The sequence below is a fragment of the Megalobrama amblycephala genome, linkage group LG9, assembly GCF_018812025.1.
Source record: "Megalobrama amblycephala isolate DHTTF-2021 linkage group LG9, ASM1881202v1, whole genome shotgun sequence".
NCBI classification, from domain to species: Eukaryota; Metazoa; Chordata; class Actinopteri; order Cypriniformes; family Xenocyprididae; genus Megalobrama; species Megalobrama amblycephala.
In genome coordinates, this window is record NC_063052.1 from 37,141,000 (window position 1) to 37,160,808 (window position 19,809).

The window sequence follows — 19,809 nt, forward strand, 5'->3', positions numbered from 1 at the left end:
ACATCAAAATCATCAGAAATTTTGTACATGCATTCTACAACACATCAGAGTGTCAAAACTTTGCAGGCAAGTTCATAACCCTAAATGACAAATTGTCAAAAAAAAAAAAAAAAAAAATGTATTAGTATTTCTGACAACTCATGCATAATAGGGTTAAATAACAAATAACTTTTATTTCTTATGAATATTTAGAGAGAAATGTAAAAGGCACAAATCCCTTAACAGTCCATATCTGCAGCCAAATCTATTGTTCTAAATGTGTTTTTTTGAAGAGCATAAAATTGCTACAAGATGGGATATGAGAGCGCTTAATATAAAAAGCTACTTTCGCAGTTGGTTTGACATAGTTTAGAGCTTCTAAACTTTAAAAAAGCCAGACAAAACACAAACAGATACATTTCACTGGAGAAAAAAAATGCAACATTTTAAGTGAATAAGCAAATCCAAAAGAAGACATGATGTTTTTCTTTTCACTAAATTTACATGTACAAAAAAATACCTCTTTCATTTCATGTCACTGATGGAGATAAGTTACATTTTCTTTTCACAGATAAACCTCAACTTATGTTTGCAAGAAACATCAGACCAATTATTTGGCTGCTCGACATCTCTCATCATAGCACAGTTCTCTCCAGTGGGATCTTCTCCTCTCTATCAGGTGCTCAATACCAAAACCTTTAATAGCAGAAACAGGCAGTCAGTGTTAAAACCATATTCGTCCTTTCAACAATATTTTGAAGAAAACCTAGCTGTCGTTTTTGTACAATATGGCAATATTGCAAAGATTATTTGGTCCCACTTTATATTAAGTGGCCTTAACTACTATGTACTTGCATCAAAAAAATAAGAACAATGTACTTATTGGGTCCATATTGAATTGCAAAACACTTTTGCTTCTATTGAGGTGGGATACGGGTAAGGTTAGGGAAAGCTTTGGTGGTATGGGTAGGTTTAAGGGTAGGTGTAACGAGGTCAGTAGATGTGGGAAGAAGGAGGCGGGAACCGGCGAACGTTCAACAAAAGTTTAATTCAAAATAAGCAAAGAACAAAACGAAAGTAATGCCGACAGACCCTCGCGGACGTCTGCCGGCCACACAAACATAATAAAACATAACATAAAGTCCAGGCCTGGTCCTCTCTCGTCCTCCACGGTCGTCGCTCCTCCTTTTATGCTCCCGGAGCTCCTCCGTGAGAGACTCAAGGCCGGTGCGCCTCCCAGGTGTAGCTCGTTAACTCTCGCGCCACCGGCCTCACGCCGTTCCCTCACGGCTCTCGCCCGCCCTGGTCGCCACATACCCCCATCGCCCCTCGCAGGCCGGGGGGTACCTCCGAGACTGCGCTCTACTCCCCCCCGGGGCCTGTCTTGGCGGCCGCAGCACCTGGGGGTAAGGACAGACGAGACGAGAGAAAGGAGACGGAAGCAAGGGGAGCGACAGGACGAGAGAGGGGAGAGAGGAAAAAGAGAGAAAAAAAAAATTCTTGGTCCGGTTCCCTGACACACTGCCGCTCGGTCCTCAGCCTGCCAAGAGGCTCTTTCTCGCGGTGCCATGCGGTGGCACTGGACGCTCGGTGGACGGCCCGATCCTCGACCGCCTCCTGGCGGCCGGCGATGGCTCCTCCGGCTGAGGGCAGCCGGCAGCGAGTCCCCCGTCCCCTGCTCCTCCCCTTCATGGCGGACGGCAGCAGGCTCCGGCCCACGGCGGACGGCGGCGACTCCTCCGCTCCCTCCAGGTCCAGGACGGCAGCCACCCCACCTCGTCCCAGGAGCATGGCATCCGGGTCTCCATCCCACCTTTCACAAGGCTCCAGCACCACCGCCTCGGGCAGCCTCTCGCGGTCTACACACACTCCCGCGCTGCCCGAACTCCGCAGCACCGCGATCCCCCTCAGCAGCGAGGGCTCTTCGACAGCATGTCCCTCCTTCCTCCCGGGTTTCGGCACCAATGTAACGAGGTCAGTAGATGTGGGAAGAAGGAGGCGGGAACCGGCGAACGTTCAACAAAAGTTTAATTCAAAATAAGCAAAGAACAAAACGAAAGTAATGCCGACAGACCCTCGCGGACGTCTGCCGGCCACACAAACATAATAAAACATAACATAAAGTCTAGGCCTGGTCCTCTCTCGTCCTCCACGGTCGTCGCTCCTCCTTTTATGCTCCCGGAGCTCCTCCGTGAGAGACTCAAGGCCGGTGCGCCTCCCAGGTGTAGCTCGTTAACTCTCGCGCCACCGGCCTCGCGCCGTTCCCTTACGGCTCTCGCCCGCCCTGGTCGCCACAGTAGGGGTACGGTGTAAGGGTTGGGTCAACCGTCTAATTATAAATGTAATTACAGAAATTAATTACAGATGTAATTACATGCAGGTATTTTTAAAATAATATTAGTACAATATAAAAACACTTTTCTACACATTAATTCATTGTTTCAAATGATTAATTTAAATGGAAGTACATAGTAGTTAAGGCCACTTAATATAAAGTGGGACCAATTATTTTTATGTTCCTTTCATTACTATACTGATAATTATGATTATGATAAATGTGATTTTCTTATAGTGACGTTGATTAACAAATGATTGCAGACAGAGTTCTTACTGTACTCCAGTTTCTTTGAGAGTTTGGTTATTCACCCAAACCCAGTGTCCTTCAGTGTCCAGATCATTGAGACCAATCCAGTGCCATCCTTTAACTTTAGTGATCAGAAACATCTAATAGAGAAAAAGCACATAAAGCTAAAAATTCAGTGGAGAGATGTTATTTTGCAATAAAGCATTTTTATATATTATAGATGTTTATTTTGTGCAAAACCACATTGAACTGTTTTTCTTCTCGCAAGCTTTACAAGTGAGCTTTATATATATATATATATATATATATATATATATATATATATATATATATATATATACATTATATTTTGCTGTTATCGCAAAAGAAACCCCTTTTAGGGTGATACAAGACTGATCACCCTGTCCGGGTTTATTGTGCAATAACAGACTCCCTGCTCAGCTCTCTGAAATACTTTATTCTGATTGGTCGTTCGCAACATTCCTCTGTCTGATAATGACCGTAATCATAGGCATCTATCCAAGCACTCAAGGAAAAACATCAAGAACCTGACACAAAATCTTGTGCTTTGTGTTTTTTGCACGATGATTGCATTTTAAATAATTAACTCCAAAATCATCAGGCGTATCAGCGAGAGAGCGAGTTGCAACCACACTCATGGAAAGAATATGTGCTTTGTTTGGTTGCTAATGAATTCGAGTGTTTCTCTTCACGAGACACATAAGTTTTATGTAATGAATTCATCAAGCTCACCATAGCATGGAGAAAAAGACAGCACTCTTGAAAAACTTGAAACTAATTAATTATTGAGTAAAATGTCACCTTGCGTAGTCCAGTTAAGATTTGCTTATGGAAAGAGAGGTGAATAAAGATGTTTATATTTTGGGGGGGAAAACCAGCAGGGTTCGGGGGTTTAGAGGAATATGGACACCCACCGGCGGAAACATAAATCTGCGCCTTTGACTGTCATCAAAAGCATTCGACTCTCACACAGGTTTATGTACTTAGAGTTGGTTGTTATCAGAAAATGAACTCCTCTCCTTTGTTTTGAGGTGTTCATCACCTTGTTTATTTTAAGATAACGCCCAGCTCAATTTACACTATCCCTTACATATTATTATTAATAATAATGCCCCATGAGGTGGTGAGCAGATTCACTAGCCCTGACTGAATTTTTCCATCTCATTCAAGTGAGAATATGTTTAAACATATTTGTCAAAATAAAGTATCCACAACTCCTACTACTACCATCTACTGTTCAGTAAATCTTTTTAAAGAGGAAAGCTGACTTATGCTTGTTACGTGTAGCTGGTAGAGAGATGAGGCAGATACAGATTTCCACAACAATAGACAATACTTTAATGAACACGGGCAAGGAGTACCAAACATACACTAAGCATAACATTAAGACGGACGAGGAGTGAAAGGAGTGAGTGCAATATAAAGGGAGTGCTGATGAGAGAGTCCAGGTGCAGGTGATCCGTGATGATGGGGAGATGGCGAGGGAAGTGAGTGCAGGTGTGGAGAACAGGAGGATCTTGGGAAATGGAGTCCGGGGAACAAGGGATCTGTGACATTACCCCCCCCCCCCCCCTCCCGGTAGGCGCGTCCTCGCGCCGTGGATAGAACAACCGGGAGGGGGGGTGGGCGCCCTGGAGACCTCATGCAGGTGCAGGGAGAGGAGCGGACAGGAACGGAGGTCTCCAGGGCGGATCCATGAACCATGGCGGATCTGGAGCCGCGGGCAGCCATGGCGGGTCTGGAGCCGTCGGTAGCCATGGCGGGTCAGGTGCAGCGGGCTGCCATGGAGGGTCAGGTGCAGCGGGCTGCCATGGAGGGTCAGGTGCAGCGGGCTGCCATGGAGGGTCTGGAGCCCTGGTGGGCTCTGGCGTTTCCGAAACCCCGCCCAGGAGTTCCCCACCCACAGGTACCGGAACGGGTACTAGGCCCCCCCCAAAAAATACATGGGGAGGTTAAGGAGAGTCTTTAAAAGTTTGAGGAAGGGAGTGTTTCTGTGGGCAGGAGTGGGCTTTTGGGCGGCGGAGCATGGAGCAGGCTTGGAGGTGGAGCATGGAGCTACCGCCTCGGCGGCTGAGACTAGAGCTGCTGGCTCGGCGGCTGAAACTGAAGATGCTGGCCCGGCGGCGGAGACTGGAGATGCAGGCCCGGCGGCGGAGACTGGAGATGCAGGCCCGGCGGCGGAGACTGGAGATGCAGGCCCGGCGGCGGAGACTGGAGATGCAGGCCCGGCGGCGGAGACTGGAGATGCAGGCTCGGCGGCGGAGACTGGAGAGGCAGGCTCGGCGGCGGCGGCTGGAGCGGCAGGCTCGGTGGCGGCGGCTGGAGCAGAGGGCTCGGTGGCGGCTGGAGCAGAGGGCTCGGCGGCGGCGGCTGGAGCGGCGGCGGCTGGAGCAGAGGGCTCGGCGGCGGTTGGAGCAGAGGGCTCGGCGGCGGCGGCTGGAGCGGCGGCGGCTGGAGCAGAGGGCTCGGCGGCGGCGGCTGGAGCAGAGGGCTCGGGGAACAAGGAGTCCGGGGAACAAGGGATCTGTGACAATGCTCAGATCTAATATAATTTATATAACAATTGATCTGACTTGCCTGTTCTGATTGGCTGGTTATGGTGACCAGATCGGCTCCTTTAGAAACACAGACATCTCGACTGATCGACCAGTTCAGTTTCTCAGAGCTGAATAAATACAGCTTTCCACGATAAGCTATCCAGCCATCCACAGAGAGATTACAAGACTGAGCTGTGAGTAATGAATAAAGTGTGATTAAACCTTCCATTATTTAGATCATAAACTTAATCAAACTGGTTCCATGTGCAAAAATATTCACACTTTCTGTCACACTCAGTTTGTAAACTGACACTCACCATCATTAAAGGACACATTAAGTGTGTGTATTTGGCTGTAAGATCATCAAACTCTTTCTTCAGGGCTGATGAAAAGACAAGTAAAATGTAAAAGAGAAACAAGAAGCCATGAAGCATTTTAAATGCCAAATTATAAATGTCAACTGGTTTTAAGATCACTTCAAGAAAATTGTGAAAACAAGCAGACATTTTCAGTTCTGTTAACGAAACGTCACAAATGTGTACTTTGCCATTTATGAAATATAGTTTTGTCACCTGTGCTGTTGATCTCTTGAGCTGCCAGTTGCTTTGAAACCATGATGTGCTGCTCATTCAGTGATTCGAAATCAGCATGCTTATTATTATCTGATTAAAGACAAAACAATAGCAGCAGCAGTGGGGTCAAACAGTTTTAGACAATTCAGTAACAGTTTATTTTGATGGTCCCTTTTAAACATTCTGTTGACTACAAGTAACTACATGTCAACTAACTCCCATTAGAGTATTAGTAGACTGTCTGCTTAGTATCTGCTAACTCTTTATTCTACTGATTATATGTAACTTTGCAAGTGCATGTGAACTTATTCTAACCCTAACCCTGCCAGTCTACTAATACTCTACTCACACTCTATTGAGAGTTTGTAGACATGTAGGTGCAACATTACTTGTAGTCAACAGAATGCGTTAAAGGGACCATCAAAATAAAGTGAAACTGAAATATCACCTCATTATAAATTTACTTGATATTACAAATGTATGTTTTTCATTGACAAACTAGGTTTGGAAATGGCTAAAAGGCAGCAAACGATAAGCTTATAGTTTAGCCTAAATTAACCAAATGCTTATATTAAAACTGCAGTCCATTAGTTTTGCCTCTTTGTCTCCATCTCTGTTTGAAACCTGCATTTGCAGTCATTTGAGTAATTATCATCTTTACGTTGGTTCACTGGGTTGTGCCTCGGCACAGCTCCTCAGCGCGGATGAATCTAATGTTTGCTGTCAATCACAACATCAGTGTGAATACTGTACTTCGGAATCACAGATTCTGCGTCTTGGAATTTTTACCAGAAAATGTCTTCTGAACAAGTAAGTAACATGTCTGCCACTTTTGATCTGACCAACTGAGAAAAAAAGCAATAAATCGCACTACCAATGGTAATTAAATCTAACGATCACTTAGCTCAGATCACGTCAAACCGTGCAAATTATTATTGTTGTTATACTTTGTTCTCAAGTTGTTAATGTTAACAACATCAGCATTGCGTGACTGTGTATTAATGTATATTAGCGTTACCTGTAGATTTCAATTTCTGTAGCTACTCCGCAGTCCGAAGCCTTTTGCTTTTGACTACGGGTGAATCTCCAGTTGTCACTGATGATTGTCATTTGGACCTTTCTAGATTACAATCCACCATCAAAATGATACGTTTAATTACTGCAGATGCTGTGAGAAAAGGCTATAAATGATCCGCTAATAGAAGCATCCTCACATGTGATTTAGCCTACTAGCTGGGACTCGTTCTTTATGTAAACAGACGTGATGTAATGACGCAAAGACAAACGGCTGCATGCTTTAATTTCCTGTGGAAACCCACCAGTACTGATTTTATTATAAAAAATTATTACAATCTTACCATTGTGAATCGGGCTAAGGTAAGCAGGTAGTTTTGACAACTGGCTGGTTATGTACTTGCTCAAAAATTTTTAATCAAAAAAGTTACGGACTGCAGCTTTAAGTAGAGGCTCTACATATGAATCAACATCAGTTATATAAATTATTAAATAATATGAGGCAGACAATTCAGTATGCAAATAGATATAAGAAACCAATTCAATATAAAATTTAGTATAATTAATTATATTTAAGTAATGAACACATTTAATAAAGTATCAGTTATACTCACAGAGTTTCCAGAGAGCGCAGAGACCTCCGAGAGCAAAAACAAGAGAGAAACCCAGAACAATCAGAAGAACTTTAGTCCTCTTTGGGGAAATGACTTCTGTCTCTCGCTCTTGCATTTGAATGGAGTTGACTGCAGGGGTCAGTAATGTTTTCCTGATTATTTACTGTCTATAACTATTCCTGAATTTCACAAATTACAAATTTGATCAATTTCTTAGACATACCCCACTGAGCAAATTACGTCCAGAAGACGTCTTTTTCAGGTCTTGTCTCAGGTTGAAAAGACGTCCACTGAGGGGCCAGAATGAAAGTTTTTATGACGTCTTTTTTGGACGTCTTCTGAACATCCGATATAGACGAACACGCACAATCACCAAAGGAGAAAAATCACAATTTTTAAGCCACCATCGTGGAGATGAGTGTTTGCTTTAGTTGGGCTCTTGACCCTTGCCTTATTAATATCAGAATTTGTTTGGGCTGTTAACTCAGTCATAACAGCCAGACAAGCAAAAAGAAATGATCGGGTGTTGGTTATGTTTTCACATAATCATTATTAGACCTGAGTCACTGAACTCGTCTAGAGCCCAATCTCTGAGTTAGATTTACATTATTGATTACAGCATCACTGTGATTCTATAGCGGAAGATCAGCTTTATCAATGCGATTCACATGATTTCAGAAAAGGTGTGTTGAACAAAAAAAAAAGCTTCTAATTTAGGCACACACAGACATCAAGAATCAGCCTGTGAATCTCAACAGTGGTGACCATCAAAAAGCATGTTGCAGTGCATTCTGGGAGCAACCAATCAAAATTCATCCATGGCTCCCATCATGCATTGCTGCATGAATAAATTATGAGCTTATTTTTTTTAGTAATTTCCTTTATTCTCATATTTTATTTTGTTCTGTTTATGTGACTTTTTAGTAGCTTGTTTTCTAATGTTCAGAGTTGATCTGTTGATCAGAATATGTTGCTTGTCACCGTTGTTGAGATTCACAGGCTGATTCTTGATGTCTGTGTGTGCCTAAGAGAAATTTCTTTTTTTTTTTGCTCAGAACAACTGTTTGTGAAATCTTTCAGATTACATTGATAAAGCTGATCTTGTGCTGTAGAATCACAGTGATGCTATAATCAATAATGTAAATCTAACTCAGAGATTGGGCTCTAAATGAGTTCAGTGATTCAGGTCAAATAATGATTATGTGAAAACATAACCAACACCTGATCATTTCTTTTTGCTTGTCTGGCTGTTATGACTGAGTTAACAGCCCAAACAAACTCTAATATTAATAAGGCAAGGGTCAAGAGCCCAACTAAAGCAAACACTCATCTCCACGATGGTGGCTTAAAAATGGTGATTTTTCTCCTTTGGTGATTCTGCGTGTTCGTCTATATCGGATGTCCAGAAGACGTCCAAAAAAGACGTCATAAAAACTTTCATTCTGGCCCCTCAGTGGACGTCTTTTCAACCTGAGACAAGACCTGAAAAAGACGTCTTCTGGACGTAATTTGCTCAGTGGGACCATGTCTTCAAAACACCTCATGGCATTTGTGGCGAAATTAAAACTAATACAAACAAAATGAGGATTCTTGATATTTGTCACATGATAAAAAGTTACTGTGCTTATTAAAAAGAAACACCAAATTGATATCTCCAGTATACCAATATTTGATGAATGAATGAAACATTTTAAAAGGTCTTTCTGCTGTGATAATCTTGCTAATATGATCTCAATGTCTGTTTTCTTCTCAGAAAGTGTTCAACACTGTACCTCTCTGAACTCTCTAAACAGAAATGAGCAGAATATAAACTCTAAAACATGACAATAATATCTCACCTTTGTACCGAGAGCATTTGGCACCTGAAGCTGGCATGTAATCATTACTTTCATTGACTGAATCCATTTCATCAACCCAATAGAAGACGTGCCCTTCTGGTTGAACTTTTGCTATGAACAAGAAAGCCACAGATGTATAAGTACAGTAATAAGAGTGATTTGTACAGACGGGAAATACATAAGGCAAGATTTAAATAAACATTTAACTGTCAGTATACTATCATTCAGCTTGAAAACACCCACATGTCATTTTACATTTAAATAAACATAGCCTATATTTTTCTTTATGTAAAATAAACAGGCTATGTATCATTATACAATGTAATAGCTACCATGTTGAGGGTGTGTGTCACTATTCCCAGATACGGAGTGTCTATTTACAATAAGTGCAAATAGCCTGCCTTGTTGGCAGAGGCTATTTACACTAACTCCGCCCACTGACGTCTGGTTGGGCCAGACAAAATTACAGAAGACACTTGATTTGTCAACAATAGCATGAGTGTTGGGCTAAGTTGTGTGGCAGATAGATTAGACCCAAGCTCAAATCCATTTTTAGTGAATCTATATCGCTCCAGTTGGTTCATGGAACCTTCCAAATCTTGCCAACCCATTGAACTGAGATTGAGAAATGTCTATTTTATGTTTTATTCTTAACGATCAAGGTTGACCGCCCACTGACTTATTAAACCATCGCTGAATCGTTGTCTATGGAAGCTTGTTTCTGCCACTGAAGTAGAATAAATGGAATATTTTCTTGTAAAACATACTGCTTATTTCCTTCCTGTCATTATGTCAATGGCCTAATGCAGAGGTTCTTAAACCTGTCCTGGAGTACACCCAGCCCTGCACATTCTGTATACCTCCCTACCAGGGATCATACAAAATTCATGTCATTTTTTTATTTAATACTGTCCTGAGTAAGATATTTTACATAAACAATGTTTACATAAAGTCCACAAAACAAACAAAAAAAATAGCTGAATTTATAAATATTTTGTGACGGTTGTTCATGAGTTTGTTCTGAACAGTTAAACTGCCCAAAATTCTTCAAAAAAATCCTCCAGGTCCCAAAAATTCTTCAGATTTCCATCATCTTTTGCATATTTGAACCATTTCCAGCAGTGACTGTATGATTTTGAGATCCATCTTTTCACACTGAGGACAACCAAGGAACTCAAACACAAGTATTTAAAAAGGATCAAACATTCACTGATGCTCCAGAAGGAAACAATTTGAAGATCAAGGAATATTATACATAATTTGTCTTCGGGCAAACATTTAAGTGTATTCTGTTGCTTCTGAAGGGCAGTACTAAATGTAAAAAAAAAAAAAAAAAAAGAGAGAGAGAGATATTTAAACAAAATAAGAAAAAATTGGACATCTTTATCCTGTTCAAAAGTTTTAACCCCTCAGCTCTTAATGCATCATGTTTCCTTCTGGAGCATCAGTGAATCCTTGAACCTTTTTTAATAGTTATGTTCAGTTGTCCTCAGTGTGAAAAGATGGATCTCACAGCTGGAAAGGGTTTAAATATGCGAAAGAAGCTGGAAATCTGAAGAATTTTCGGGACCTGGAGGATTTTTTTGAAGAATATTGGGCAGTTTAACTGCTCAGGACTAACAAGGGACTCCTGAACAACCATCACAAAACAAACAAACAGTCGTGGATCATCCAGGTAACCATACACAGTATTAAAGGTCCCGTTTTTCGTGGTTTTTTGAAGCTTTGATTGTGTTTATAGTGTGCAATATAACATGTGTTCATGTTTCGCGTGTAAAAAAACACAGTATTTTTCACATAATTTACTTATCTGTATACCGCTGTTTCCACTGTCATAAAAACAGGCTGATGACTTCCTTGTTCTATGAAGTCCCTCCTTCAGAAATACGTAACGAGTTCTGATTGTGCCAGCGGTTCCTGTGTTGTGATTCGACAGCAGCTTAGCGAACCTTGCCCGGAAAGGTCACGCATCTTATCATAACGTGGAGATGCACGCGCTCAGTGTTATTGTAAACATGTCTTTAATTTTACCCTATCAATTTGAGCCGGAATCAGACCCGGTGATTGGACTGCGGGATGAAAATAACAGCGTTTCGACGACATGGCGACAAACACACTCTACAAATGCAACTCTTGTGTATTCCTGTGGGCGGAGGTTAGTCAAAAAACTGTTTTAGTGACGTCATTAAAGAAGGAAGTAGAGGGATGTAGTCCAAACTGGCCGTTCGATGTAGGCGACTTCTGTTAAATAAAATATCTCGCTTGGCATTGAACTTTGAGCTTTAAAATTTTACAGATTTTATTTATACTCTAACAACAACATTACACACTAACTAAAGTTTGAAACATGGGATCACGAAGAACGGGACCTTTAAGAACCAAGGGCTGAGATTTCAACTTAGTATTCATATCCTTTAACTTCAAAAGCTGATGCAAGAGCTAGCTTCCTCTTTCTCGACATTTCTTATAGCACTATAGACTACTGTTGCTATAAAAAAAGTGTTCTCGTCGCTTCATAACATTAAGGTTGAACCACTGTAGTCACGTTGACTATTTTAACGTTAACTACTCGTCATTGAATTCCGTTTGCTGCGCAACAGTTAATCGCTGTTTGCGGATACCATAGAAATGAACGAGAAGTGCCGTAAACTGAATCGCAGCCTGCCTGTTGTGAAATTGTCCATGACTTATAAAACTCTTATTTTTTCAGTGTGAACTCTAAAAATAGATCAATCCAAAATGAATGTTTGAGCAATGTTTGAACATGTTGAAGATTAGACAATATCAGATGATTTTGTATTGTTCTTATGGATTGTTTCAATAAACCTTTTTTTTTTTTTTTTTTTTTTGAAGCATACTGCATGTGGCCTCTATTATTTTAGGGGTAGTGTAGGGGGATAGAAAATACAGTTTGTACAGTATAAAAACCATTACACCAATGGAATGTCCCCACAATTCACAAAAACGAACATATGTGTGTGTGTGTGTGTGTGTGTGTGTGTGTGTGTGTGTGTGTGTGTGTATGTGTGTGTGTAATTGTTATAATTTACCCCAGCATGTGGTACAACCTACCCTGGTAGTGGGGTAGATTGTAACAAAGAAACACCATGTATTTGAGATCAACTCTTAAAGGCTGGAATATTGCTATAGAGGTTTGAGTTGGTGGATTAAACAATGGGTGCTTTGTATAAATGTTTGAACACTCTAGCTCAAACATTCAGTGAGTTACAGATGTTGAAGCAAAAAGTGTTACAACCATTAGTCTCCTTACTGTCCACAATTATTTTAAACTAAAGTCTTCAAATTATTCTAATAGATAGATTATATAGCATGTCACAGGACACAGTTGAAGCTCAAAATTGTGAGCTTTTTTTAAACAAACCTGGGTCTGTTTTTTGTTTTTTAAACAAACCTGGGTCCCCTTTATCTCTAGATAAAAACAGTACCATGCACTGCAATCATAAACTATAATTCTTCTTCTTTTTCTTTATGTTTTATTTCACTTGGGCACAAAATAAACTATGACTGCCACTAAGGTGCCTGACGCCCCTGCTTTTTAAAACATACCCAGATAGCAACACTGTGTCGGCCCAGATCCGGCCCACATCTGGCACATGCGGGATGATGATCTGGCCCACATGTGGCAGGAATGATGGCACTTGGGCGGACCGCTCCTGTTTGCCAGATCTGGACCACAAGCAGGCCATAGAAATGCCAAATGTCAGCCAAGAGCAAAGAACTGGACCTTATCTGATCCACAAAATATTGATATATTATTTATAGAGTCATCTCAGCATTAACAATCCTGTTATCAAGCAGAATCACTGAGGGAAAGAGGGAAACAGAAAAAAAAGAGATGAGCAGAAACACAAGAACTACAACTGACTTCAGTCACAGCCTTAGAGGAAATCAACTAAAGATAAAAGACATTAAATCTCTGAAGATCTGATTAAACAACTCCACAAACAGCATTACCAGCTTCACTTATCACTAACCAGACTGACTTTATTTCTGTCACACGTCTACAGAAGCTCTTATTGAGTATTAACAGAAGTTTAACTCTCATGTTTGTTACATTTCAGGTTACCATGATGGTGATTGATGTTTCCATTAGTTGGCCTCTTAACTTTATACATATATAACTGTCTTTTCTGACTGCTGTGATAGTGTGTTTATCAAACACATTAGCAGCAGCGATAAAAATTAAAATGAGATCAGGTGTTGGCTGTTAGCCATTGATGATTTTACTAATCAATGATGTTGTTTAGATGAAAAAAAATGTTTTGCGCCATTAATACACTAACATTACAAACCCTGTGTTTCTGTAACATGAGCTTGAGCTGTATTGCAGAAATAATTATTATTATTATTTTTTTTAAAAAAAGGCACTTTGAGATGACACACTAAGACATCAAGAATCAGCACATGATTCTCAACTATGGTGACAATCAAAAGCATCATGTAGCCGCAATGCATGCTGGGTACTATAGTACAAAACTCCCAGAATGCATCAGAGCATTATGCAGCTGATGTGATTGTCTAAATATTTTGTTTATTGTCACCATCATTGAGACACATATGCTGATTACTGATATCTGTGTTTGTCAACATAGTTTCCCTTCATGTGTTTTTATTTATTTTCATCTTCTAAGTGATTTCTGCAAATCATCAAGTTTTGCAGTAACATTTATATTCAATTATTATGACTTCAGTGAAGCTGGCTATTTGATAGCTAATTGTTGGACACAGTGTTGTTCACAGGCTATATGATGATTACTAAATCATCAATAGTTAACAATGATCACATGATCATGCTTCAGTTTTCTTTGCTACTGCTAATGTGTTTGACAGAAACACTACCACAGCAGCCAGAGAAGACAAATATATATGTTAAAAGTTAAGAGGCCAACTAATGGAAACATCAATCACCATCATGGTAACCTGAAATGAAACAAACATGAGAGTTAAACTTCTGTTAATACTCAATAAGAGCTTCTGTAGACGTGTGACAGAAATAAAGTCAGTCTGGTTAGTGATAAGTGAAGCTGGTAATGCTGTTTGTGGAGTTGTTTAATCAGATCTTCAGAGATTTAATGTCTTTTATCTTTAGTTGATTTCCTCTAAGGCTGTGACTGAAGTCAGTTGTAGTTCTTGTGTTTCTGCTCATCTCTTTTTTTTCTGTTTCCCTCTTTCCTTCAGTGATTCTGCTTGATAACAGGATTGTTAATGCTGAGATGACTCTATAAATCCACTATAGATCCACTCTGATTGTGGATCAGATAAGGTCCAGTTCTTTGCTCTTGGCTGACATTTGGCATTTTTGTGGCCTGCTTGTGGTCCAGATCTGGCAAACAGGAGCGGTCCGCCCAAGTGCCATCATTCCTGCCACATGTGGGCCAGATCATCATCCCGCATGTGCCAGATGTGGGCCGGATCTGGGCCGACACAGTGTTGCTATCTGGGTAAGATCGGAAATGAGTGGGCTGTGTGTATAAAAATCTGTTCCCATTAGCGGTTATAGTTTAACTGCTTTGGCATAGTCTGGAGTTTCTACCTTTAAGAAAGCCAAGCAGACAGTTAGAACAATAATAATTTGGTTAGGATCATATAGAATATGCTTTTTTTGTGGTAAGTTAAAGTTACATAGCTTGCTTCCAGTGAAATGTAGCAGGACATGCTTCACTGGAGAAAAGATATACATCACTTAAACTTACCAAAAATAAGCAAATCCAAAAGAGGATTAGATTCCATTCCATTCCAAACATCTGGCGGAAATCACACTGAAGGGTCTCGTGCAAAACGCTTTAGTTTGCTGAAATGATTACTGTCAATATTCCTACTCACACCAAAAGGTATTACTAAAGGTTGCTAATAATAATCAGATCTGAGGATTAAATGATCTGAGACAGAGTGGAAAATGATCATTCATTATTAAATTATACAATGATTAGTAGTCATTTAGAGATCTGTTTTTTCTGGGAATCTAAACATTTCTTTTGTCTATGGAGGGTGGAGGAACAGCTGTTTATGTTTTTCTTTCCTCTTTTGAGTACTGTTACTGTTCCTAATGCCAAATTCACAGTTATTTTGGGCTCCTGAATGACATTAAGGATATGCTTTGCTATCATTTCTCAGAAATCTGGCCAGCACGTGTTCAGCAAATGTTTAATGAGAATGTCTGTAGACTGATAATACTCTCTTGAACATTGACAATAATCTCCTAATATTGATGCTGCAACACTGTTTAAGAGAATATAGCAACAATCAGCATGATTAGGGACTCCAGTTTATAAGCATAATATACAAATGACATCACATGAAATAGAAAACAAGACTTTATTAACTAGACTTAATTCTTAAACTAGTTGAACAAACATGCAAATTTTTTAACATAGACATGAAATTATGGTATTATTTGAAGGTACAAACAGTTTTAGTTAACGCACCTCAGTGACAAGCGGTAGGTGGTACTTAAACTTGTCCTGGAATTTGTTGAGGCTGCAGTTGATCTCTGCTGAAGTTGTATTGATGAGCAAGAACAGGTTTTGATGCAGAGGGTCTTTGATAAATGAAAAAGGGCTCTGTCAAGGACTTCTTCTAGTTGAGGATCATCATCATCATCATCATCATCATATTCATGTCAGAACATCTAACTCTCAAAGACTCTCCTCCGAGTCCTCCCTACTTTAACCAGTGATATATTAAAGCGTGAGGCGGATGCCACTCCCTCAGGACATGAGCGAGCCAATGAGAAGTTTGGAGAGAGAAAGTTGACTCGCTTTGTGTTACAGCATGGTGCACCATCTCAGTAGGCCAAAATGGAGCGAAAAAGATGCGTTTTCAAATGAAAACTTATCAGCTTAGGCCTTATAATCACAACTTCAGAAGTGGGATGCAGGACATTTCCGATAGCACGTGAATGCAGCATTAGATAAGAGAAATCTCAAAAATGTGCTGGACCGGGATTGGCAAACATTAACTTACAGTGACAAGTTCTTAACAAACATAAATGAAGATAGGTGTATACACTTCACACAATGTTTATTTTCTTTATATTTCAGTTTTGGTCATGAGCCTTTATTTACAGTATGGGATATTGCTGTTTTGACTGGTTAATCTTTCATTGTCATCTTCAAAAAGACATTTCATTTGTCTTCCAAAATTTAAATGCCACTGTAAGTCCACATGTCGCCCCAGTTTGGACCCTCAATTAATCCTGGTATAAAGAAAGCATCATATATAAATGATTATGACTGAAGTTCAGTTAGCCTGTTCTGTTAGCTTGATAGAAAAATAACAATAGGCCTAATTGTGGAATTAGGCCGCTGCACAATAACATATTGAATTTGCTTGAAGTTTCTCTTTTTTTTTTTTTTTTTTTGTAATTGCGTCCTCTCGTGGAGAACAGATGGAATAACAATAGGCTAGTCCAAAACATTAGTCTATTTGCAGCATATTTTTCGTGATGTCTATGTACAGTATATTGTCTATACAGTCCCAAAGCTTTAAAATCGTGAAAAAATGGAAAAGAGATATGTCAAGGCTGAAAAAGCAGACGTGGCGCAAACAGGGTTGACAGGTTTTAACAACAAAACCCACCAAATTGCTGGTCAGAACTAGCCTGATCGCGTTTCAGGGGGGTCCCTCGGTAAAAAAAACAAACAAAACTAAATAGCATTCCAGGGGCTAAATATCATGTTTTTTGGGGTCGCTTCAACCTGCAGACATTAAAAACAACTCATGGTAACAGTGTTAAAGTAGCTCAAGTCCACGGGAAAACCACTCACTTGGAAATACTGGGTGCAATGGTCAAGACGTCTATATTACAGATCAAAACAACATTTGCAGCATCTCGTGCATGTCACGGCATTTTAAAAACGCGGTGCTCAAGTTCAAATCAGATAAACTTTATAATAAATAAATAAAAAAATGTAAAGATTCAGCTCAGATTACATTAATGAATGTAGAGCAATTGCGTGTGAATTAATTCTACCTGGCAGCTTCTCTCTACAAATACAGTGAATCTGTATAGTTACTAAGAAATATCCCAACAAACATTGGTCCGATGGCAACGTCGTGTCCCTGGCGAAAAATAGTCACGGTAGGACTGCATAAATCAGTAAAACTATAACACAGCGTTTCCTAAAAAATGCAAATGGGGGGTGAATGGGAACGCGGGGGCACCGCAATGCGACCGCAAAGGGCACTTTCACTTTCGCGATCAAAGGGGCAGGGGCTCAAGCATATCTTGTGGAGCACTCTTGGATTCATGCATTTATTTGCCATTAACTGTTACTGGCGGATACTGAGCGTAAATGTGGACTTCAAAGATTTGTAATCCTGCTGCGCCCTCTATGGGCCATGACCAGCGAGTAGTCGAAGTTATGCTTTTCGAAAAGACTTGGTACAGCGTATCTATCTTTTATAAATATAATAAAACTAAAGATTTTTCGGAGATATGAAAGATGCAGTACTAAATTTTAGGTACTCAAGATTAACATGGTATTGGCGGAAACTGTGTGTGTTATTTACCCTTTAAAACGTCATGTCAGAGCAATAAAGTCGACTAGTCTAGTCAGTGCAACCCCTACCAGCAGGCCTAAGTGTCTTTTATTTCTGTTGATAGTATGTTTGCAAACTCTGATCTCATTTTTGATGGTGCCAATAAACAACTTTGTTTCCTTCTCAAGTTGTAGTGAAATTGCTGTCCTTACAAACATTTTTTGGACCTGTACTTCCACCACTACACCCCGATATTCCTCTTTTTCTTCAGTCAGTGAGATGACTCTGATATGTAAACATTTGCACAAGCTTTATTAGAGAAAATGCAGTTTGCACACAATTCAATATAATATGATCACAGACGTGTGTTTAATAGATGTGGGAGAGCTATGAATTAAGAGCAGAATGCTAAGTTAGGATTCTGGAAGAGCTCAAAGAAAGCATTTGATGGACTTCTAATCCAATAAGCAGAATAAATGATTATTCAGTGATCAGATATTTGGTTTGCAGTAATTCTGAAACAGCTGTACATTTTCCCCCCATTTTTCATTCAGAAATTCCTGTAATTCCAACAGGCTCTTTTTAGGGATAATGACTTTGGTGTTTTCTTCTTCATTTGGGGCCCAGTAAGCTTGGGAGACCCATGCTTTTTCCATACTGTTGTAACAGCAAAATGCCATCCACATGTAAGAGGGAATGTTCACTTTCTCTTCCATTTTATTGTTACCAGGTATAGCTCCGGTCAGCACATAGGCTACAACTTTATTGTTGTTATTTTTGCATGTGTCCATGATTTCTTTGGTCTCCTTTTCCATGCGACTCCAACTGCCAGCATTAAAGCTGATCTTCTGTGGCACTACATTGGTCAGTGTGAATGTAGATTCAGCAGTTTTTGAATCAGCTGCATGACAGCAGGGAAACAAGTGGCCGCGATTCACTTTTATACTTTCACAGTTATTGCAGTAGTCTGCACTGATTGCCTGGTTTAAACATTGCACAGTCATCTCAGCAACAGGAGGATCAAGCTGTGTTTAAAATAAAGAGAAACAGTCACTAAAACACTAAGAGATAAACCTCACTATTAATGGATAATATATATATATATATATGCAAATTCTGTCATTTACTCATGTTGTTTTAAACCTGCATGTTTCCTGTGGAATACAAAATATTTGTTATATTTCAAGTTATCATGAAGTTAATTTTGGAACAAACAAATCTTTAAGTTCAAATTCTTTCTTCTTTTGGATCTTGACACACATGGCCACATGGCAAAAAAAAAAAAAAAAAAAAAAAAAACTTTTTTTGTTTCAGAGAAAAAATAACAGCTTTTTTCATGCAAATAATGACAGAATTTTCTTTTTTTTTTTTACTATTTACTGAATCAGCAAATAGAATATTTACAGAAAAGAGTAAACTAAGATGTCAATAGATTATTGTACAATATGTGTATAATAATGCACACATATAGCAGACATAGGCTACATTATAAAGCTCTATCTCTATAGACATCATAATAAATCATTGAGAAAGAAAAGAATGACTATGAAAAACATTACCTGAGACTCAGTCATCCATTTCATCTTTGGTCTTGGGAAATTTCCTTTCCCAGTGTATCTGTAAGCTGAGAAAACAGGGATCCTATTTGTTGTGTCGTAGAGAGTTGCAAATCTGTAAGCCTTCTCATATTTCTGACAGATTAATTTGTAGCGATTGTTATTCTGTGAGACTGAATTCTCCAGAATGCCAGGAATCACTGGAGGCTGTTTGTTAAAAAAAAATTGACTGCATGTATTAAATGAATCTACAACTTCAGTCATGATGAAAGGCAAGCCAAACACCAGCAACACTGAGATGACAAGACACATCTTCATCTGCATATACTCAATCACAAACCAAAAAATAAAGATGAAGGGATTGTAGAAACACAGATGCAGTTCCACAGAAAGATTTAACAATTCAAACTCAAACCTCTCTGAATGAACTCTGAATGAATTCCCTGTTCACATTTAAATAGTGTACCAATAGAGACAACGCCCACATATGCTCATTATTATGAACTCAACTCCCACTGAATTGATAAGAAATAGACTCATAGATTTCACACACTGGCAGCTGGTAAAACAATAATAAAGAATTAAAACAAAA

The 19,809-nt window shown here is 39.7% G+C and overlaps 1 protein-coding gene across 1 annotated transcript; it reads right to left on the bottom strand.

Annotated features, from left to right (window-relative positions):
- Window positions 1-16,302: 16,302 nt before the first annotated feature.
- LOC125276172 (endonuclease domain-containing 1 protein-like) lies at window positions 16,303-19,809 on the bottom strand. The gene is made up of 2 exons (XM_048203688.1): window positions 19,221-19,809; window positions 16,303-18,686 (listed from the first exon to the last, which is right to left on the bottom strand). Exons 1-2 carry the CDS (start codon window positions 19,539-19,541, stop codon window positions 18,153-18,155), a joined length of 855 nt encoding a protein of 284 aa, XP_048059645.1. The 5' UTR covers window positions 19,542-19,809; the 3' UTR covers window positions 16,303-18,152.

Excerpts from the sequence above, each read along its gene's own strand:
- LOC125276172 (XM_048203688.1), bottom strand. The coding sequence starts at position 19,541 with ATGCAGATGAAGATGTGTCTTGTCATCTCAGTGTTGCTGGTGTTTGGC. Across the intron at positions 18,687-19,220 it reads AATGGATGACTGAGTCTCAG|CTTGATCCTCCTGTTGCTGA; the intron begins GTAATGTTTTTC and ends TTTTAAACACAG.